Consider the following 21639-nt stretch of genomic DNA (forward strand, 5'->3'; position numbering starts at 1 on the left):
CTTGGAGTGCTTAAATCTCGGCAGCTGCGCCAAGTGGCCCGCGTCCGCGGAGTACACTTACCGCCTTCTGCCAGAAAGAGAAAAGTGAAACGCCTCTTCACACCCACTCCCCTCCGTGTATAGTCGGTTCCCCTCACCGCTCCCTATTTCACGTCGTTCTGCATTGCGAGAGTAGCGCTCTCCGAATGATAGAGCCGCCCCTTATGCCAGAAGGCGTCCCCGTCGGCTTGTGCCCAGCGGTTCTTTGTTTGCTCGCTCCAGCTGACTGTGCATTCACCACCCTCCCCATCACACGTTCTCTTTTTTTTTCCCTCGCCTTACATTGCGCCAGCCCTTTTGACGGTTTCCCTTTCGTATTGCTCAAGTAGGACTTCTGCGTTTCTGTGACTTCAGTAGTCCTTTACAAATGCTTCGGTACGGGAATCCCTACAGTTGCGATGCACTGCGGGTGGCGATGATGACATGTACCGCATCCATGTGCATCCTACGTGTCAATCGGTGGGTGAGCGGGCAACTCGATAACTCGACACAGTCAGCTCTGTGCGTTTCGCTTCGCCACAAGGCGTCATCTATCCGCATTGCAAATCGCAAGAAGGTTGAGATGTTCGTCGGGAAGCGCTACCACCTTCCAACACGACTACGCGTTGCAGCACCCGACATCGCAGCAGAGTGGGATCATGAAAAGAACCCCATGCATCTCTACCCAGAGATCGTGGGCATCGGCTACATGCATCCTGTATACTGGAGGTGCCGAGGCTGCGCTAACTCGTACCAGATGAGTGTGGAAAAGAGAGTTGTGCGTGGTTTCGGATGTCCTCTCTGTGAAGATCGGGAGCTGGACCGGTCGATGGCGCTCAACACCGCAGCCATGGGCACCGGTAGTGCGCGCTGTGGTGATTCTGATACTGCAAGTAGCGATGCTACACCCCCGCTGCTGCCCGGCGAAGAGAATCGCTCATTACGACCGAAGCGTACCACGATGCTCAACCTGCGCACCAAGTACTGATCTGAGGTCTGTAGAGCAAGGGATGAAATGACGGCAGGTGTACGCTGTTTGCTCGTTCTAGTATGCCCCCTCTCTTCTTTCCCTTTTTTGCCTTTCGTTCTCTCACAGATAAACTGCGCACTTCGAAAATCGAACACGCCTTGACGTGCGCAGTTAAACTCAACAGTCCGCTTCATCGAGGATAGGCCATTTGCCTTTACGGGATAACGTGACGAGCAAGAAACTAGACCAGCGCCTGTGCCTGGGGCCGAAAGCATTTGGTACCCAAATATACAGTGACTACACAATCAGCTCCTACTCCGCATGCCTCTCAGGGCACGGCACACCGTCTATACAGGCAGTGGGCGGAAGATTTCGTATGTGCCCTTTCGCCCCCCTTTTCTCCCGCCTCCTCTCAACTTACATCACTCTGCACCTCTCCTCCGCGACCTTTCTGTCGTCACATCCTCTCGTATGCCCTTTGTTTTACTTCCTTTTTTTTTTCCATTCCGCGCGCCGCTGATATCATCAACAGTCATCTATGCCGCCACTACACTGGACAGGTACGGTGCTCACTTACGCCTATTGCTTTCCTCGGACCTTTTTTGTGAGGATCGTGGGGTAGGGGGGAAAACTACTCATTTGTTTCACTTTGCTACTATTCACCGAAAGAATCGCAGTGGCAAGAAGACGAAGGAGCCCCACAGGTGGGAGGTGTCGCTGTTTTCACTGTCACGCCCTCAAACCGGCACCGCTCGGTCGTCTTGTGACCGCAGAGAGCCTCCCACCCTTTTTTTGGTACTGGACTCTGGAGTTCGTCTCTCTCTGTAGTGCGATCCCTGCCTGTCTTTCCCTGTTTCTTTGCACTGTTGCAGGGCAGTGGCCTTGAACGTGTGCACTGTGCTTCATTTTCGTGTTTGTGTCGAGCTCTGTGCGGCACTCGTGTGAGGAAGGGGACTGCTCCTCGCACTTGTATAGCAGCGTTTCTTTTGTGTGTGTGTGCGCCTAGCCCCTGAGCTGTAAAATTCCCTCCTCTCCACCGTACATCGTCATCGGTATCGGCTTCGCTGCTTCAACTCTACCTAACCACCGCACTTTCTAGGCTGTCTCTTGTTCGCATATTTCCCTTCCGTCTCTCCCTTCTACTTTTCTTTGCCTGTCTCCCTCTCCCGCTCTCTCGCGGTTTGTTAGCGTCTCGCTGCCGCCAACCTCCTCCTCCTCCTCCCCCTCCCCCCTCCCTCCTCCCCGCGACACCACCTAATGCTGCGCTATGAGGTCATCGAGCAGCGGGGCACGCAAACTGTCACCCTTCATACGGGCACTAAATCAATTGTGACAAACTTTGTGTGCGGCCAAGTGCGACTTCTTCGGAAAAAAGTATTCAAAGGCAGTTTCTTCACACCAGTTGTCTCCACCAACTATGCCCTGCTGGTCTTTCCCAACTCCTGCACGCCGAGCGGAAGGCAGGCGACGGCACTGCCATTTTCCCTGGACGCACCAAGTAGAGGCAGTGACGGCCTCAACCCCAGCGTTTCAGCCTTGACATCAGAGGCACAGGCGTGCATCAGTGAGTTTCTTACCCTAATGGATCACATACCGTTCTGTGTGGCGTACGCGGCAGCCTGCAGCTTCTCCGGGTGCGCCATCGTCGTTCTCGCCTGTCTAAACATGCAGGATGTACTGTCCGTCCTGCAAGTGTGCGCCGACATGGCGGCTCAGGGCAACGGTCTGCGGACGAGCTCTATGTATGTCAAGGGATTCCCATGCCTCGAAGGTGTACCAACGACTGTTGACGCGCAGGTTCTCACGTCGTACTATTATATCCCGACGTGCCCTCTGTGCGGCGACAGGCTGGAGTGCACCGTCTCCGGCTATGACTCCCAGACATCTATGTGCGCGTGTGCACGGAGTAGCAGTGCAAGCCAGTGCACCTGCTTCCTGGGCTCCTCATGCCACTTGTGCCGACGCTTTGCCGACTCGCTTGAGCACGTTCAACAACAGCAGCGTCAGCAGCAGCTGGCTGCGTCCGCTGCCATCAAGTGCGAGGCCTGCGCGAAAGCCGGGGACCCATGGATATGTCTTATCTGCGGCTACGTCGGCTGCAGTCGCTACCAGGCAATGCATGCCAAGGATCACTGTGTAGCCCAGCAGCACTTCTTCTCCATGAATCTCCTGACGCAGCAGATTTGGGACTACGACGGGGACTCCTTTGTTCACCGCGTCGTCATCCTGCTGGATTCCGACACGGGCACCTCCACCTGGATGCAGTTTCCAGGGCGAAACGAGCCAATTCTTCACGACACAGCCACCAGTGAGAGCGCCGCGGTGGGGACTGCCGTTAGTGACACGCCCGAAACGTGGAAAGCGGAGAAAAAGAGCATTTCCGCCAAGTACGATAAGAAGCTCACCTCATCGCATGCACAGTATGCAATGGTGATCAAGAGTGAGCTGGATGCGAAGCGTGCCCTTTACGAGTCTCAGCTAGCCCAAGAAGCAGGTGATGGCGATGTCGATGAAGACGACTTGGAAAAAACAGAGCTTGGCAATGGTGCCGCCAGCGCCTCTGCAGAGGATGTTGAGCGCGGCGAGTACATGGAGCTGACAAACGCGTTTGAGCCGCTGAACTCGGTACTGATGGACGTCGGTGAAAAGCGCCGCAAGATGACGGCGCTGCTGTACGCCGTGAAAAATCTGGAGCACGAACAAAACACACGTGATGAGGAAACAAGACGCCTCGAGCAGCAGCTGGAGAGTTGCAAGAAGGCGCTGCGGAGTGTCATCCAGCAAAACGTAGCGATGGATCTGCGACTGAGCAGCAGCATACGTGAGCTGAAAGAGACCTTGCAGGACATTGCGCTGAACTCCGACACGCAGCGCCGCCTCGCCGCACAACTCGGAGACCAGGGCGTCGCTCGGGTGGCCCTGTGCGGTGGCAGCGGCAGCACCGTGAATGCACAGTCTAGTGCTGCACCCGTCGGGCGAGGGCTTAGTGAAAAAATCTCGTCCAACAACACCAAGACGTGAGCGGACAAGGAAAGAGCAACGCATGAAGAAGGGTCAACGCTCTCAGATGCACGGCAACGTTTTCCTCCATGTGCCTGTGTCGTTTCCTTTTCTTTTTTGTGCCTGCCATTGTGATGGGGGGCTCCCTTGATCCTCTTGCCTCGTCGCCCCAACACCGGCGGCAGGCTGCCTTTGTTTGCCGTATGGGAGCCCACGCTGCGATCTCGTATTTTGCTGATCCAGTAGACTCGCCGGGTGGGCGGACGTAGGTAGAGACCCTCGTGGATGTAGGAGTGTGTATGCTTGTCAGTATCTTGGTGAATCGTTACTGCATCTGTGAAAGCTGTTCTTGTTTCACTTTTGCTTTCGCTCCCTCTCGTTGGTGTGTCCAACTTGACTCCTCTGGCCATGTAGTCTCAGCTTTCTGCGTAAGTTCTTATCCCCACCCTCACTCCTCCCCAGTGTTTCACTACGCACTTTTTTTTTAGTCCCTACATCCTCTTACATCACTGTAGCAGCACGCAGCACACCTAAAACGAACGAAGTCAACAGCGCCTCTCTCTCCCACTCTCACTCGGTATCAATGCTCAGTCCTCAACACCCTTTCTCTCTCTCTTGAAGAATCGAGCCCTCGTCTTGCCGCACAAACGATACACGTTCCGCCACGGTATGCCATTTTCGATGCACGTGTGTGTCCCCCCCCCCTGCTTCTGGAATGGTGACGGCGGCCATGGCGATGGGGGGACACCTCCGTGCGTGGTGTCAGAGTACAGCACACCCACCCTCTGTGCGGAAGCCAGGCATCCCCCCTCTCTCTCTCTGCTAATGCCGGACCGCTTCCGGTGGGGACAGGGGCAGGTGTCTTCGGTGAAGAGGGGTTGGGGCGATGTGTCGCTGCTGACGCCGGCCGTCGCGTCGTGGCTGACAGTTTCGAGACGGCCTACGCCAGTGAGCACGCCTGTGCCATCCATATGATGGACAAGGTGTCCTGCGTGACTGGAATCCATGTCACGCCGGCTTGACTGCCCACTGATGCGGGCCGCCTTGTGGCCCCCCCCCCCCCCGAAGGATGCACCGCGTGGGGACCGGCGCAGTGGGAACGGTGATACGGCGGCCAGCTGGGCGGGGCTTAGTGGAGTGTGAGGCCCATGGCGGTGCTGAGATGAGTGAGTCGACACACTACTGCAATGCATGTCCATGGCTGCTTCGCGCCATGCGACGGGCGGGGCACAGCGGAGCTCGTGCTGTGTGATTGAATGGGCACGCTGAAGAGACATTTTCGTCTGGTCTACGTGTGTGCCTGCGCGAGCGTCTGTGTGTCTGCCAGTGCTGTGCGGATGGCAGCCGTTGGCGCTGTGGTGCTTAGTGCGGTTTGTGCTGCTCTGCGTCGCTTTCCTTGCGCTGTGCGAGGCGGCCGCCCGTTTGCTTCCTCGGCGTGGACTGCACGGGTGTAGGGAAATGGCACTGCACGGCCGCCCAGCACGGGCTCTCCGACAGCAGATGCGTGCCCCACGCGGTGCGTGCGCGTGCTTCTGTGCGCCCCCCTCTGTTCCGTCCCCGCCCGCCCGTACACCCGATGGCGCTCTTGCGTTGCTCCGTCTTGCCCACCACCACCTCCCCATTCACTCTCTCTTGCGTTATTGACGGCACGCGCAGTAGGGGGATCGCGAGTGGGGAGGGGAGCGGTGTGGAGCGAGACATAGCGGGCCGCCTACACGCCGCTGCCTGTCGCTCTCCACGGCGTGCCGCTGGACCTTCTCGATGGCGCGCACCCGCGACGCCTGTCCCTGGGAGATGGAGAGTGCTCGCCGCCTCGCCGTGTCTCCCGGCGGAGGCAGCTGTTCTCCGGCCTCTTCTCACCCCTGCCTGCTCTCTTCGTGTGCTGGCTGGGGCGCTGCATCGCTGCCCGCGTACGCCCGCGTGCTCGCAGACGTGGGTGTCGCGCCGGGACGCCGCATCCACCCCTCTTGCGACCGTTGCAGGATGAGGCTCAAGAGAGCGCCCGCGGCGAGTGCCGTCACCCTGAGCCTCGCATAGACGGCTGCCCAAGTGCCTCGTCGTCTCGGCCAGCGCATTTGCCCTGTCAAAGTCCAGCTCAGCTTGGCACAGAGAGAGAGTGAGAGTGCTTGTTTGGTGAGGTGCCTTCGCATTGCCGCACGTGGCAGGGAGCAGGAGGGTCGGCGCATCCGCTGTGTCTGCCCACACCCGTCCCCCTCCTCGTAGAGGATTTCTTCACCAGCGGTGCTCTCTGGGTCCACCGCCGCCGCCGACTTCCACGATCGTGCCGCGCGGGGCGGGAGGACTTCATGGCGCGCCGTTTCCTGCCGCTCGCCATGACGCACAGCTGTCCCCCTCCGGCGGAGACACGGCATGGAGGGGGGCTGAATGTCCTCGCCCCCTGCGAGTGTCCCCGCGGACCTGAACCGCATGCGTGTCGCCCGCAGCTGTGCTTTCGGGTGACTTAGGGCTCCAGGCTGCTGTGCCTGTGTGCGCGTGTGCAGCAGGTTCTCGCAGCTCCTGCTTACGTCATTCATCTTGCTCGAGTGGCCTTAACTGAAAGTGCAAGGGGACTGCGGTGCGGGTATCGTCTGTGCGCACGTGGGTCTGCGTCCGATGAGGGAATGCGGGACTGCTGCTGCGCTGCTGGACATTGGCTCTCCTGCCCTTTGGGTGTCTCTCTTTCTTGCCCTCCCCGCCGGCGGCCCCCACGAGTATGCCGATCGCGTGCAGGGGCGGCGGCGCTGCGCTTGCCCCTTGCCCGTGTTCTCCATGCGCGGGCGGCCAACGAAGAGGGCGCAGGCACGAAGACAGGCGCGTCTTTTCCTTCAAAGCGAGGGCGGAGGAGTGGGCGAGGTGAGCGTCAGCTGGTCGCCTGCCCAGACGGGGGAGGGGGGTGTGGAGGTCTGTGGGCCCAAGGCGCCTCCCTGGGAATGACACTCAGGCTCCCCACGTCAGTGGGCGGTCAGCATCGGGTAGCATGCCCTCCAGTCACGCGGACAAGAGGTTCAATCATACGGGTGGCACAAACGTGCTCACTGCCGCAGGTCGCCCCGACGCAGTGTCAGCCACGACGCGACGACCGGCATCCCTAGCGGCGCATCGCACTAAATGCCTCACGCCAAAGGCCCTTGACTCCGTCACCGCCAGAAGCGGCTCGGCATTGGTAGGAAGAGAGGGGAGGAAGGGAGGCTGCCTGGCTTCCGCGCCCTGAGTCGGTGTGCGGTGGGTCCTGCGATTCCCGCGCACTGGGGTACCTCAGGCCCCATCATGGTCAGTCGGAAACATGCACTCCCTGTCATCGCGTGCGCGAGTGCGCGGCCTGCCCGCGACGGAAATGCGAGGGGGCCAACGCTGTAGATAGGATGGTACGGAGAGGCTAGGGCGCGTCGTCGTGTGTGTGTGTGTGTGTGTGTGTCTGTGTGTGCACCGCTGCTGGCCACTTGCACACGCACCGCGGCACTGGCATACGACGCATTCAGACGGAGTGGAGTGCGCTTGCCCATCTTTCGCCTTTGCGTCCTGTCGTGCCCCTTGCCGGACCTCCCAGTCACTCGCTGTGTGATCTTGGGGGCTGGCGTGGCAGCGGGGCAAGGAGGTCACGCTGTTTCTGCTGTGCGAAACTGGCTGCCCCCCCCCCCCGCTCCGTGCACATGCAGGCACGGTCGGGTGCGGATCTGACACGCGTCTCTCGTTTGCGATCGCCTTAGTTTTTCTCCTCTCCCTCCGCACGGCTTTCCACGCAGAACCCCTCGAGGGTGTCGTGTTTCTTATCTTGTGCTTTCGCTCTATTCATTGTATTTTTTTTCTCGTGGTGTGCCGATTTAAACCCGCACACAGGTCTGCGCGCGCCACGTGGTATGCTGCGGCGCACGTCCTTTCGCCTTCTAAGCACCCTGTCACCATTGCCGTGTACGCGTCTACTGTTTTTCTTCCCTTCTCTCTTGCCACTCTCGCTGGCGGGGCGCTCCCATGCGGTGCTGCCGCTCTCCCTTACGCCATTTCGCTTCACGGGTCTTCTTTCCCTTCTGTGCCGCACCTGTCCTGTCTGTACTCCTCGTGCTCGAGAGGCCATCGCCTGCCCCTTGCGCCCTCTCCCCCTTTCCTTGGCTTTGTGGTCGCGATCAGGAGGGCGCCAGGGCTGCTGCCCGGCTGCGCATTTGCTCATTGCCTCCCCCCCTCCCCAGATGACTGGGTGCGTGTGCACACGCTCGGCAGTGTCGGCGGCCCTCCTCCCGCCTCTCGCAGCCACCTCTATGCGCTGCGACAGCTTCTCTTGGGGAGCCGGCACGCGTGCTGGCGGGTCTCGGCACCGTCTTTGTGCCCCTACAGCCCTCTCTCGCTCGTCTCGCATGCTCTTCTTCCCTCCGTGCACGCGTGGCATGATGACACTCTTGTACACCGACCTTTCTCTATCCTTGCTACCGACCCCCTACCTCGCCACACGCCCACCCATACACAGTCGTGCACGCGCTTACTGGCCGTCTCCCACCTCCCTCCCTCTCTCCTACGCTCTGAGGCTGTATTCTTTCATTTCGTTTCTATTCATTGCGGCACGCCCGTGCTCCTGTGTGTTCTTTCCTGTCCGGCCCCTGCCCTGTCTTCCGTTGTCCAGTACACAGCGCCCGCGCACGCGCCCTCCCCCCCTTATCAGCACGTGTGCCGCCCGTGTGTACTCGAAAATGTGCAACGTTCCTTGCCGCGCAGGCATCGTCATGTACTGCGTTCTGCAGCTGATTGCCTTCCTCTTCCTCCTCGTTGGCACCCCGACTGGCCAGTTCCGTGTGCCGAACAAGGTAGCGTTCAGCGGCGGCTCGTGCCTGACGGTGTGGGGCTTGAAGAACAAGTGCACCTCTACCAAGTGGGATGTCCGAACAAGCAACTTATGGGCGGGCTGCCCTGAGCGTCTGAAGCGCTTCCACGCGGCTGAGGCTCTGAGCGTGGCTTCCGTCGTCGTCAGCGCTCTGGCATTCCTCTTCGGCGTCGTCATGCTGTGCTGCTGCCGCTGTCTGCGCGGTCTGTGTCTGGTCCTGAACATTCTCGCCACCGGCTGTGGCTGCGCCGTCACCGCGCTCATGGTTGACGCCTTCTACAACAACCATGAGAACGGCCCTGCACAGTACAACACCTCCTGCTACGCGCTCCGCAAGAACGGCTCCGTCACTCAGCCCCAGGCCATTGCAGATGGCGATCCGGTGGTCACCAATTACGCCTACGGTGCCGGCTTCGCCGTTTACATTGTGGGCTGGAGCCTCTGCTTCATTAACATCCTCTTTCTGATGCTACCGTGCTAGAGGGGAGCACCTCTGTGGCTTCCTCTTTTTACTCACTCCCCTGTGTCCGGGGAAGGGGGGTATGGCCGTGCCGTTGTGCCGCGGCAATCGCGGACGCATCCGCTGTCCCATCGCGTGCGCGAGTGCGCGGCCTGCCCGCGACGGAAATGCGAGGGGGCCAACGCTGTAGATAGGATGGTACGGAGAGGCTAGGGCGCGTCGTCGTGTGTGTGTGTGTGTGTGTGTGTGTCTGTGTGTGCACCGCTGCTGGCCACTTGCACACGCACCGCGGCACTGGCATACGACGCATTCAGACGGAGTGGAGTGCGCTTGCCCATCTTTCGCCTTTGCGTCCTGTCGTGCCCCTTGCCGGACCTCCCAGTCACTCGCTGTGTGATCTTGGGGGCTGGCGTGGCAGCGGGGCAAGGAGGTCACGCTGTTTCTGCTGTGCGAAACTGGCTGCCCCCCCCCCCCGCTCCGTGCACATGCAGGCACGGTCGGGTGCGGATCTGACACGCGTCTCTCGTTTGCGATCGCCTTAGTTTTTCTCCTCTCCCTCCGCACGGCTTTCCACGCAGAACCCCTCGAGGGTGTCGTGTTTCTTATCTTGTGCTTTCGCTCTATTCATTGTATTTTTTTTCTCGTGGTGTGCCGATTTAAACCCGCACACAGGTCTGCGCGCGCCACGTGGTATGCTGCGGCGCACGTCCTTTCGCCTTCTAAGCACCCTGTCACCATTGCCGTGTACGCGTCTACTGTTTTTCTTCCCTTCTCTCTTGCCACTCTCGCTGGCGGGGCGCTCCCATGCGGTGCTGCCGCTCTCCCTTACGCCATTTCGCTTCACGGGTCTTCTTTCCCTTCTGTGCCGCACCTGTCCTGTCTGTACTCCTCGTGCTCGAGAGGCCATCGCCTGCCCCTTGCGCCCTCTCCCCCTTTCCTTGGCTTTGTGCGTGTGTCCAGTGTGTTGTTCGTTTTTTTAGGGGTCCACTGTGCAGTGTGAGCCAACCCACGCCAATATCGCAGGTTGTTTGTGTTCTCCATTCCATTAAGCTTCCTGGTTCTCCTGGAGGTCCCCTATTCTCATCGCCGCGGTGCAGATTGACCGTTGCTGCGTTGGCGTTGATGGTAGTGAGGTGCTACACGCATAGTGGTGTGCACACTAACTGAGGGGGGAAAGGGAGAATTCAGCCTTATTGCTTAGTAGCCCTTCGCACACAGCAGATACTCGAGCGAGATGGTGGGGTATACTTTTTCTGTGTTGTGCGGACATGTCGGTGATGTGTAGAGTGGCATTTAGTTCGTGTTACGTTCTCTTCGCTCTACGGCATCTGCTTGTGATGCTGCCTCGTTCTCATTTCTTGTCATTGATTTTCTCTCTGTAGCCTCTTACGCGCTCTCTCTTTTAATGTTATTCGTCTTTTTTTGCTACTTCTCCACCTTCCGCAGCTAACTGCAACCGCGCCACGCCCGATGATATACGCCTGTGTGCAAGGCCGTCTGTTGTCCCCTCGACTATTTCACCGATACAGCCACACTCTGTGGCTCCATCTCCCTCCCCCTTTTTTGTGCGCTGCCCAGCCAGTGATGTACGGAGGCGGGGCCCAACGCGTGTGTGCACCTGCGTTGAGTCTGGCTCTCTGCGTGTACTTCTGTGTACGTTTGTAGCATCACTTTCCGCTGTACCACTTCGTCAAGTGGAGGGATTATTTGCACAAGCCGAGTGGAAATCACGAAAGAAATAACGCCGATGATGCCTTGTGTTCAGTTCCGGGGTAGTGTACTGCGTGCTGTGCACGGGAATCGCTCTCCACTTCTTTCTGCGGGCCTTTAGTGTCGCGAAACGCCCTAGTGTGGGGGTATGGCAGAGCCTAGTGCCCTCCGCTAGGTGTTGGAAAGATAAGCGACCTTTCTCTATTTCTTCCAATACCAAGTGAGTTTTGGTGTTGAACAGAGTCAGTTAAGTCAGTATTGGGAGATGTAGGGGGATTTAGGGCTACTGATATTGGCGGTGGTGCCATGTATGGTGTTGCATTGAAGCGGCCTGCGACAGTAACCATCTCTGTTCTATCTACATGATGGGCAGCGTGTCAGCGGGAATGGGATATAGCTCGCCCTGCCCCTGCTGCCTAGTGGTGTTGAGAACCTGAACCTCTCCCCAGAGGGATGCATCAGGCGGTGGCCAGCATGAAGGGAGCGTCTGTGTAGCGGCCTGCTGTAAGGAGGTTGGGTAGTGTCTGAGGCATAAACCGGGGTAAGATGAATGAGTTGGCGCATTGCTGTAACGCGTGTCTACGAATCTTTGCACCATGCGATGGGTTTATGGCCGGCTGGGTGGGTCGTGTGGAGAGGAGACTATGCTTGTGTAGCAGAGAATGCCCACATTGAAAGGAGGAAAAGTCCTTACGGGCGAACCGCAGTTTCCGCGTAGCCTCATGATGCCCATTGTCTCACCCGTACCAGTGGCACGATCTTCACATAAGGAGTGCACAATTCACATGTGTTCCTTCACTCTCTATGTTTCATCTCCTTCGATCTCCCTGACCTTTATCGCACTCTGCAACACACTTGAGGAAAGAAAAACAACGTCAGCCGTCATGACGGCTCACGATGGGCTTTTTGTTGGCAGACTTCAAGAGGATGTAGATGCCTCTGTGCGATGCCTTTCCCAAGCAAATACGCTCACGGTAGACGACGCTGCGCCTCGCCTCCTCTCCGCGATTGCCAATTACACGAAGTGTGCTGCAGCCACGATACACAATTCAGAAAAACATGACGAGGTAACGGAAGAGGCGGCCGCCCTATCCGTCATGGTGCACATGCAGCGACTGTCACTCGTGTTGAATGCCGTAGATACCCCCGCGAGGAGCTCCGCGAGCGCAAGTAAGAGCAGTATGCACACATGCGTAGAAGAGTGGGCCACGTGGCTCTTGGGACTTGAGTCGCAGCCGATTGCCGTGGTAAGCAAAGTGGCACTTTGCCTCCCACCGCTTCAGGCATGCTGGCGAGGCGGTTATGCTCTTGGTGGTGCCCGTAGCGCATATGTCTATCGAATCGAGGAGGCCATCGGTAGTTTCTTCTCCCGCGCGGCGCGTAAGTGTGTAGCGGAGTGGACAACGTATGGCACACCCCTCCGCACGTTCCTGCCACCACTGAGGTTGCTGACCACCTACGCGCGATTCCGCTGGGCAAGGAGTTGTTTTAGGGAGCTCGAGCACATGGTCAGCGACGGGGATCTAGGAGCGGCGGAGGTCCGTAAAGCAATCGCAGGCACCGCAGAAGCCATGCAAGGGCAACAGAGCAAGGATATCGATTTTCTCAGCATCACTAATGAGGTGGAGTCCTGCCACGTCAGCAAGGTCTCGCGCGAAGTGCTTCTGCATGCCTTCAAAGCCATCGATTGGCGAGTGGGTAACGCCGTGCCAACTGTGAAAGAGGTTGCACCGCTTGTATGGTGCCTGTTCTTGCGCTGTCGAAGCTATGCTCTGCACAATCACTCACTGAATCGCTTCTCCGATTTTTTTGCGTACGAGGCGTCTGCACGCCTCGTTGCACAGCTGCTGCGGTTCACGGTGGACGGCGTCCGCGTATGCCTTGAGAGACAGGCTGCTGAGATGCATGTAGCTCGTGCGGAGCAGTTGTTCACCTGCGATATTCCGTGCCTTGTGTTGCTGACGCGACTTTGGTTTTCGTGGATCGGGCTGGCCTCTGATGGGGCAGCAAAGCTTCTACCACACCTAGAGCGTTCACTGCGACAACTCGTCTCCTCGACCGTGAAGCTTCGCGGCATAGCGGAGAAGAAAGCACCGGCACCTAGTATGGTGGCTGCACGGGAAGGAAGCAGCGGCAGGACGAGCAAAACGGAGCAGGAGAAACTTTTTATTGAAGTCGCATGGAAGGTGACTCCACTGTCTATGTCGGAGATCATGTCCCCCACAGCAGCTGCGCCGTGGACCGCCGCGTTTGCGCGGGCCAGTGACGTGCGGGCGGTACTCGACAAACGAACCATTGTCGCGTTGGTACCGTAAGCGCAAACCAGCACTGCTTGCTCTGTTGGCACCTCTGTGGGTGATGTCGTCGTTGAAATCTATGCATTCAATCTCCGGCATCACGGCGTGAGCGTCCCCTTGTTGATTCCGCTTTCCTGCGTGCGATCATCGCGCTTTTTTGCTTTTGGTTTGTGCTCTTAACGTTGTGGGTATGTCGATGGCAACAAGATTTACGCTCTACAGTGAGCGAACATGAGAGCCAACCCACACGCAGACGCAGAAATAGGCACACAGACGAGGATCATCTCACTGAGAAGCAGCCGCTGATTCCACACACACGCACACACAGACACGCTACCGGCATCCAAGTACTCAGCAATGTAGTGCATGCTCTCACCTTAGGAGACGACCGTGAACTCACTGCCTCATTTCCTTTTCACCACACGTCGCACCTCATGGCCCACACGAATCACGTTCTCACAAGCTCCCGTCTCCTCGATAAGGATGTCCCCTTCCCCACCTCTTTTCTCTTCTGGTGCTGGGCAACAAGTCTGTGGGCAACACTCTTTCTCTTCGTGCGTGGAGTCGTTTCGCGCCAAATAGTGCGACGTTCACGATCAGTGTGCACGTTTTGGCCGCATAGTACGTCGCTGTCGCCGCTAGCCCCCCCCCTTACTTTTCTCTCTTCCTGCGCTTCTCTCACCTGTCTCTTTCACAGAGGCTCTGCTCTTGTAATTTGTCTACATGCACAGAGTCATAATGATATTCAGAGGCCTCACGATAGCTGGCGCCACGCCCACACTGCGCCGTGAAGTTCGGCACCTGATAAACCTTCTGCTTACCCTCGAGCACGCTCCTTACGACACACGACTCAACCTAGAGTTTGTCTCTCTCGCCTACATGCGTCAAATCAACTGCAAGTACAAGGAGTCAGATCGGCCTACTGATGTACTAACCTTCACCTCGGTAGGAAAGGCGGACCGCTTCGTGAATCATCTTCTCTTTAGCGATCCCTTGGAAGGGGGCGATGATGACGAGGGTACACACGCCGCGCTGGCCACCTCACGTGAATGCGGCGTGGCAGTAGCGGCGGGGCCGACTGTCCTGAAGAAGTCCGCCATCCGAGCTGAGCTGGTCGACCTTGGCGATATTTTTGTTTCGCTCGATTATATGCGTCTGCGATGCCGTCGCTACCCCTCCACCACTCTTCCCCTGGCACCCTACCTCCACGCAGCGCTCGTACACGCCACCCTACATGCGCTGGGCTACGACCACAAGAATCCCGAACTCCTTCAACACATGGCACGGAGGGAACAGCAGCTCGGTCGACAGCTGGCGATGATCGCACGCCAGCACCCCAGGTGCCTTCCACCGCTTAATATGTGGGATTCGATGTAATTCCGAACTCACAGGGAGAGCGACGGCAGACGTGACGACCAGTAGCAAGCTCACGGAAGCACACACACACACACACAGCACAGATGCGCACATGGCAAAAGACTTGTGTGTGAGGTGTATAAGTGGGAGGCATGCTTCCAGGGTCCCGCTGCTTCACACAGCAAACACATAAGCTTGTCTTGCGCTCTACCACAGATTTCGCTTCGGCATGTACATGTGCTCATGAACAGACAGAAGGGAATCTCCTGTCACCTTCAGTCACTTCCCTTTCCCTCTCCTTCTATTTTCTTTCTGCCGCTCCCGCTCCACGGTTTCATCTTACAGTCCTTATACAAGGAGAAACGCGGGTGAGCAATAGCGTGTTGGCGTCCCCTTTCCCTTTACCCCCCACCCCCCACTCCGGCACCTTTCACTCCTTTCCATAAGCCTTGATCGAAACATTCATGGGGTCTCACATGGAGGGCCCCCACCCCATGCGGCTGACGTGCCACACCACTTTGGCTCCTTTCGTCGCTAAAGAGGAGAATAACCAGGTGCTGCGCATCTTCAGCGCCCCCACGCGGTGCGCACAGTGCGAAGGGGACAATTGGGTGGTCGGTTCCCATCGGCGCCTCGGCCTCGTGAAGGGAACGAGCCCCTCCGCCATCGACTTCGACCCGCTCCGCTGCATTAAAAGGATTACCACGGAAACAATGACAAACACAGACGCGGAGATGATCGCCTATCCAATGCACACGCACGCCACATCGTTTAAACAGCTGCTGGCATCTCTGATTGCAAGACTCCAGAAGACTGTGCAGAGCGTTTCGTGGAACACCCCGCAAGAGCGTCCGGAGTGGAATACTGATTTGCGCTTCTACGGGCCGTGGTGGCTCATCGTGCGCTCGGGGCTCCAGTTTAGGGAGGTTTGTGATTCGAGGTCGTTTACCTTGGAGATCCAGGAAGGCGCCTCTTTCCCTGCAAAGGTGGAATACACTGCCACCACATACCCCCGGAGCGACCTACTCTTCACTGTGCATGAAGGCAAGCCAGAGAATCGCTATGCGCCACTGTTGGTAGAGCGGAGCATTGCGGCAGAAAGCCGTCTGTTTGCCGACATTGCACTGAGGTTAGGTGGAAGTACTTTTCAACTCAACTTATTTCATCTTAGCGGGGTTTTTGTGGGCCCCGATCGAATGCATGTGCTGGTATTCGACGGCTTTCGACGATTGTGCACGGCGGCGGCACGGGCGCCGCCGTCAGACTTGATGAATGACGAGGACCATCTTCTCTCCACGCTGTCTTTCTCTTCCTGTCACCTTGGTTCCGCAGGGCTCTTAATCCTCCTAGCTGGCATTGTCTACCTCTCCACGCATCACGACTGCCACGTGCACTCGCTTGACCTCTCGTACAATGACCTGACAAAAACCTCGCTGTTGTGCCTTACGCAGACGCTACACTTCACGAAAATTCGGCGGTTGAGTCTTCGTGGTAACGTCCTCACCAGCAGCGACCCATCCACACTACGCGAGCTGCTCTTTGAGGCTTGCGACGTAGCGATGGAGGAGCTGGATCTCAGCTACACTGCCCTCTCTGCTGCGCAGGTGAGTGCCCTGATCGACTCTCTGCAGTGCCTCTCGAATCTCCGCGTGCTGCTTTTGGAGGAGGTGATGATTCCGTCAGCGAAGTGGCCCGCCTTGGTGCGTGCTGTAGAGACGATGGATCTGTGGCGTGTGCAGCTGTTTGCCGACCCCACATCGCCCATGATGACCGGGTACACCACAATCATCGAAGAGATGTGTCTGCGCAATCGCCAGCGGGCGATGGACTGTAGCAGAAGCGAAGCCTCGCAGTGGAACGCGACCACATTCTTTGGCATAAAAAACTCGGGCTTTTTCACAGAGTTTTTCCAGCATTCGCGGCGCCGAGGCGCTCTGGCGTGCAGAGAGGCTATGGCAGGACTTCCAGACGGGTACAGTGCTTATACCAACAACGACCCAAGTCTGCAAGTCTGAATTGCTTGGGAAGATATGCATCTTTGCATATACGTCCGGTTTGTGTGTGTGGGTGTGAATCCTACGCTATCACCCTTGAGCCATCGGCTACAGGTGCGTTGGGCGTGAGAACGGCTGTTTGGATCGGATGGTTGGTTCTTTGATGTACAGTGCGGTCCTGCCCTTGCAGCCCACTGTCACCCCTCTCTCTCTCCCTTCCCCTCAATCCAACTCTTTTTCTTATTCGTCTGCACTTCTTTCACCTGTGTGTACGCTTCGGCGTCTTTTCATTTCTTTTCTCCCTCTCTTTTATCTCCGCTTTGTGGTTGCGATGATTTTCGCTTGCCCTACTCCATTTCTCAGTTCTGTGGCGCTATGTGCTAATAATGTTGGCAGAATCGTTTGAGGACTGTGCGATCGCTGCCTTTGGAATTACGCCGCCCTCTCTCTCTCTCTCTCGTGTGTGTGTGTGTGTGTGTGTGTCTTTCCTCTCCCTTTGAGGCTCTCTTTTCTGCTTTTCTCTCTCTCTCTCTTTGATGTTTGTTAGAAAGCTTTTCGAAAGCTCTCCTGTCGCCTATAAAAGTCAGCAGGGCGGCTGCACGCTACTCTCTGTTTCCAAGCTCTTCTTGAATGTCCCCTTCTGTCGAGATGAACCACTAAGGGGTCTTTGGAAGTGATTCAATCTCATCGAACGTCTCACCCTCGCTCCCTCCCTTCGGGAGTACCTCTCTCACAGTACAGTACTTGCGCCTTGGTCACCAGGAGCCAAAGTATATGTGTAACTGCGTAACGTGTTCGACGGCGATTGCGTACGAATGAAAAAAAGCAACGCAGCGAAGTGAAACAGAAAAAGCGAGACTCGACTTGTTTCACTGCCAAACATGTATAGGCGGCGCTCTTATGAACATCCATGGGCGCAGCCGCTCTCTTCTCAGATGGCGAGCTGTCGGTGCTTCTCACTTCTTCTGTGCCTTTTTCTCTCTCGTTATCGACTACTTATCAAAAAGTTGTAGCTCCTCTGAGTAATGCTGCGCCTTGCAACTCTACGATTCTCCACGACTGCCTGCAGCGGCACTGGTGTCCCCGCCGCAGTCGGTTGTACTGGAAGCTCTGGTCATCATATAAACTCGCAGCAACGCGTACTGCAGATCAACTCCCCCATGTCCCTCCTACGCATGTGCTACCGCAGCATTGACATCACAGTCAAGTCTCGCCACGCCCGCACCTTTCTCAAAAAGCAGTTGATGAGGCAGTGGGCAGAGAGGAGCAAGGAGACAAACCCTGCGAAGCAGCGCTTCTACATGGATTTGGCCGGCTCTTTTCTACAGGCACTGCACACGGAGCGGAACCCCAAGCCGGGCAAAATTGTGAACTTTCAGCTCTCTCGCCAGGTCGCTTATGAACAGAAGCTGGCGGAGCGCGAGAAAAGCCCCAGGACGCGGCGGGTACGGCACATGCCAAAGGAGGTGACGACGCAAGATCATTAGTCGCCACCCTCCTTTATATAGCCCCTCCGCCGTGTACCTTTCCCCCGGATAACACTTCACTCTGTGTGCCTTCCCCTATATCGGCCATGGAAGAAAAGCACGTCAGAAGGCTTTGTTTGTTCTTCGCAGTCGTAACGGCTTACCGTCCTGTGGGGTGGTGTGCGCATTTACTACTGGTGCTGCGTGCTGCTGATGGTGATATTGGGGTGATTGGTTCCCCTTGCCCGTTTCACTTTCTCGAGTTCCGCCCACATGGGTTGCGACTCGAGCTAAGCGACAAGAACGTAGGCGCATGCGTTATGTATGTCTCCGCGCAAAGTACCAAGTCTCATCTCCGATGCGGGATGTGAACGCAACTGCATTCATACATGAAGCGCTACAGAGAGATGTCGCTGGTAACTGCAAGCGTGGATGAAGCACGGATGTGCGTGTACCTCCCTTGATGCCACTTCTTCGCTACAACCACACTCTTTTCGGCTACTCGCATCCTTTTCTTCTCACGAATGAGGCTCATCCCTCGACACACACACACACACACACAATGCATCAGCAACAAAAGCCTAGGCAAACTACAATCATTGCTCATTAGCCCCATCGTTTGCTATACATACATACATATATATATATACATGGGTTATCGACTCCGCCGTCCCCCCTCCCTCTCTCCCCCCTCCCCTTATCCGACCTCAGGGTCTCAACGTACGCTCTTGCCCATTGTCGCCCCATTCCTCTTCACAGCATATCCCTTCTCCCCCTTTGACCGACCCCTCCTTTCAATCACATGCGCTCATTCCGTTTTTTCTTTTTCAGTGTTGTTTTTTTTTCGCTCCTCTCTTTCTCTCTCTCTCTCGCTAGTCCATCCCCTAGAAGGCACTCGCAGTAAAGTGAAGAGGTACCACTAAACACACTACAGCAAGTCAAGACTGGTTTTCTCTGCATCACCCATTACGAGTCACACACTCCGTGCCCCTCCTCAGTCTGCACCTCCTCCTTTCATAAGACCTTCGCTTTTGTTTTTCACACTACACAACACGCGCTTCCACGTTTTCATGTTCGGTGTCGTCGGCTCTTACTTAGCGCGCTTTCACAGAGTTTCCGATTGGCCCCTTTATTGACTCACTGCCTCGCCTTGTGCCCCCCCCCCTTCTTCAGATACTGTCACCTTCCATCTTCTCTTGCCTTTCTGCGCGTGTTGTCCCTCAACACCACCTGTGTGGTGCTCTTCCTCCTGAACGTGTCCACTGTTGGCTTGCCCAGCTCGACTCACCGTGCAGCACTTCTGATGATTCCCATTACTTTGCCAGTCAAGGCGACAGCTGTCGTTGCGACTGTCGGCGCTCTCACCTACGCCACCATGCGGGCACTGCAGGCAGTATACTCTGCACCGCCGAACATGCCAGAGCCGGCGATTCCGCCCAACCCCGAGGACGGCCCCCTGTGGAGCGTGGTTAAGCGTATCCTCTACCGCCACTTTTACGTCGTCCGCAAGGGCGATCCGTTGAAGACGCTGCAACGATGGTGCACAGAGTTCGAATACAAGCCATTCGTTATGAAGATCTTCTTCCGCCCACACGTGGTACTCTCCTGTCCGGGTGACATTGAGCACGTGTTGCTGCGCGCAGACACGAAGTTCTACAAGGACACCGGCTATGACATCGTGCGCATCGTCGTTGGTCGTGTTGGCCTTGTCGCTGTAGGCAACAAAGAGAAGCACGCCATGCATCGCCGCATCCTGATGCCTATTTTCAGGTCGCAGAACATACGCGGTCTTGCGAATGAGATTATTCGCGTGCACGCCCTGCACATGCTGGGTGGGCTTTTCGACGTCATCCAGTGCGGCAGTAGGCAGGACGCCGTGGTGAACCTCAGCGACCACATCTTTCGCATGGCGCTCTCCGCCATAGGCGAGGCGGCCTTCCGCGCCTCCCGTAGCGAGTCGCTTCGGGTGCGCACTCACTTCAATGCGATGATGAAGATGTCCCGCATGAACTACTTCTGTCCGTATCTCAAGTCGGCCGCCCAGCGTAACGCACGAAAGATCCTCAGAGAGATGAGCGTAGGCCTACTGGATAAAAACATGCAAATGAACCAGATTGGAGCGCGTCGGTGCGTGATGGACGCCCTTATTGATGAGCTGTACGTGCATTTTAGTATGGAGGACGTCTTGGATCACGTCGTCAATTTCTTGTTTGCCGGCCACGACACAGCGAGTCATACAATGGAATTCCTGTTTGCACTGCTGGGTGCAAACAAGGAGGTGCAAGACCGTCTCTACGAGGCCCTCGAGGACTTGATGCCCTCCATCTGCACTTGCCCCACCGTGGAGGAGCTTATGGAGTGCGACTACCTTGTCGCCGTTGTGAAAGAGGTTCTGCGGATGTACCCAGCGGCGCCGATTATCTACCGTGACGCCGCTGAGGATGTGTACCTTCCCGAATCTCGTGTGGTGATCCCAAAGGGGATGACGGTGGTCATCACGCTCTTCTCTCTGCAGCGCAACACACATGTGTACGGCGACGACGTCGACGTGTTTCGTCCTGAGCGGTGGCTTTACGAAGAAGGGGAGGCACTGCGCAAGCGCTGCGGCCGTTGCGGCTACATTCCCTTCAGCTGCGGCAAGCGCAGCTGCATTGGCCAGGAGTTCGGCTACTTAGAGTTGCTTATCGTGACGGCACTGCTGGTCCGCCACTTGAAGATGGAGCTGGTCGGAAAGTTCCCAGAGGCTCGGTACAACATTACCTTGGTCATGAGCCACCCAGTCTCCATGCGCATCACCGCGCGCGATGGCATTTCCGTAAGTCAGATTTACGAACGCATCGCCAACGTGCTTGATCTCAACGACGAGGATGCTGAGTCTGCCGGCAACGCGGCACAGGAGGCGGGGGGCATGATGGGCTGCAAAGAAACAACCGTGCGTGGGTAAGCAACAAAGTGAAGACTTGCGCCAACTCTGCTGTGTGTGTGGGTGTGGGTGTGTCAGTCTGCGTATGTGTGCCGTAGTGTCTACAGCGTCGCGCTCCCAGTTTCCTGAGCATCGATTGTGCTTTTCTTTCTCCCTTCCCGCTTCTCCTTGATTTTTCTCCTGCTTTAAAAGTTCACGACAGGAGTGTGAAGGGGAAAGGAGGATCGAAACGCGGTGTGGGCATGCGGAGCGAGTCAACGTCCTCTCCGCCACCCGGGCGACATATGCCCCCCCCCCAGCCGTTTTTCTCCCTCTTACCCCATTGTAGCTCCTTCGCTCATTTCAGGCCTCGAGGAATCGAGTCATCGTAAGCGTTTGCTCTTTCCCCCCACCCACACCCTTCATTAGTCACGACGACAGGGATCCTTGGGGTGGCAGAAAAATGAGGATACTCACGTCTACCTCTTCGTGTGTAGTGTTATCCAATGGTGTCTTGAAAGCAACAGCATTCTCATTGATTAGCTCTACCAGCGCTGGAGGTGTCGATGGCGCGATCAGTGGGGATACCGGTTTGATTTACTCTTCCACGGCAATAGGAAACTTGTCAGCCAGGAAGGCTTGAAGAGATGCACTGG

The 21639-nt window shown here is 56.9% G+C and overlaps 8 protein-coding genes across 8 annotated transcripts; all 8 read left to right on the plus strand.

Annotated features, from left to right (window-relative positions):
• Nucleotides 1-454: 454 nt before the first annotated feature.
• On the plus strand, nucleotides 455-1006 carry LBRM_20_2850 (conserved hypothetical protein; the record flags this gene model as incomplete). Its single annotated transcript, XM_001564515.1, has 1 exon — nucleotides 455-1006. One exon carries the CDS (start codon nucleotides 455-457, stop codon nucleotides 1004-1006), a length of 552 nt encoding a protein of 183 aa, XP_001564565.1.
• Nucleotides 1007-2569: 1563 nt separating this feature from the next.
• On the plus strand, nucleotides 2570-4009 carry LBRM_20_2860 (conserved hypothetical protein; the record flags this gene model as incomplete). The annotated part of the gene is made up of 1 exon (XM_001564516.1): nucleotides 2570-4009. The coding sequence occupies one exon, from the start codon at nucleotides 2570-2572 to the stop codon at nucleotides 4007-4009; it is 1440 nt and encodes a 479-aa protein (XP_001564566.1).
• A 4658-nt stretch (nucleotides 4010-8667) lies between these two features.
• LBRM_20_2870 (amastin-like protein) lies at nucleotides 8668-9279 on the plus strand (the record flags this gene model as incomplete). The annotated part of the gene is made up of 1 exon (XM_001564517.1): nucleotides 8668-9279. The coding sequence occupies one exon, from the start codon at nucleotides 8668-8670 to the stop codon at nucleotides 9277-9279; it is 612 nt and encodes a 203-aa protein (XP_001564567.1).
• Nucleotides 9280-11852: 2573 nt separating this feature from the next.
• On the plus strand, nucleotides 11853-13283 carry LBRM_20_2880 (conserved hypothetical protein; the record flags this gene model as incomplete). Its single annotated transcript, XM_001564518.1, has 1 exon — nucleotides 11853-13283. One exon carries the CDS (start codon nucleotides 11853-11855, stop codon nucleotides 13281-13283), a length of 1431 nt encoding a protein of 476 aa, XP_001564568.1.
• Nucleotides 13284-14003: 720 nt separating this feature from the next.
• Nucleotides 14004-14642, plus strand: LBRM_20_2890 (conserved hypothetical protein; the record flags this gene model as incomplete). Its single annotated transcript, XM_001564519.1, has 1 exon — nucleotides 14004-14642. The coding sequence occupies one exon, from the start codon at nucleotides 14004-14006 to the stop codon at nucleotides 14640-14642; it is 639 nt and encodes a 212-aa protein (XP_001564569.1).
• Nucleotides 14643-15097: 455 nt separating this feature from the next.
• On the plus strand, nucleotides 15098-16636 carry LBRM_20_2900 (conserved hypothetical protein; the record flags this gene model as incomplete). Its single annotated transcript, XM_001564520.1, has 1 exon — nucleotides 15098-16636. The coding sequence occupies one exon, from the start codon at nucleotides 15098-15100 to the stop codon at nucleotides 16634-16636; it is 1539 nt and encodes a 512-aa protein (XP_001564570.1).
• Nucleotides 16637-17640: 1004 nt separating this feature from the next.
• LBRM_20_2910 (conserved hypothetical protein) lies at nucleotides 17641-18102 on the plus strand (the record flags this gene model as incomplete). Its single annotated transcript, XM_001564521.1, has 1 exon — nucleotides 17641-18102. The coding sequence occupies one exon, from the start codon at nucleotides 17641-17643 to the stop codon at nucleotides 18100-18102; it is 462 nt and encodes a 153-aa protein (XP_001564571.1).
• A 1282-nt stretch (nucleotides 18103-19384) lies between these two features.
• LBRM_20_2920 (cytochrome p450-like protein) lies at nucleotides 19385-21025 on the plus strand (the record flags this gene model as incomplete). The annotated part of the gene is made up of 1 exon (XM_001564522.1): nucleotides 19385-21025. One exon carries the CDS (start codon nucleotides 19385-19387, stop codon nucleotides 21023-21025), a length of 1641 nt encoding a protein of 546 aa, XP_001564572.1.
• Nucleotides 21026-21639: the final 614 nt, after the last annotated feature.

This window comes from Leishmania braziliensis (genome assembly GCF_000002845.2).
Source record: "Leishmania braziliensis MHOM/BR/75/M2904 contig, possible fusion of chromosomes 20 and 34".
Lineage (NCBI taxonomy): Eukaryota > Euglenozoa > Kinetoplastea > Trypanosomatida > Trypanosomatidae > Leishmania > Leishmania braziliensis.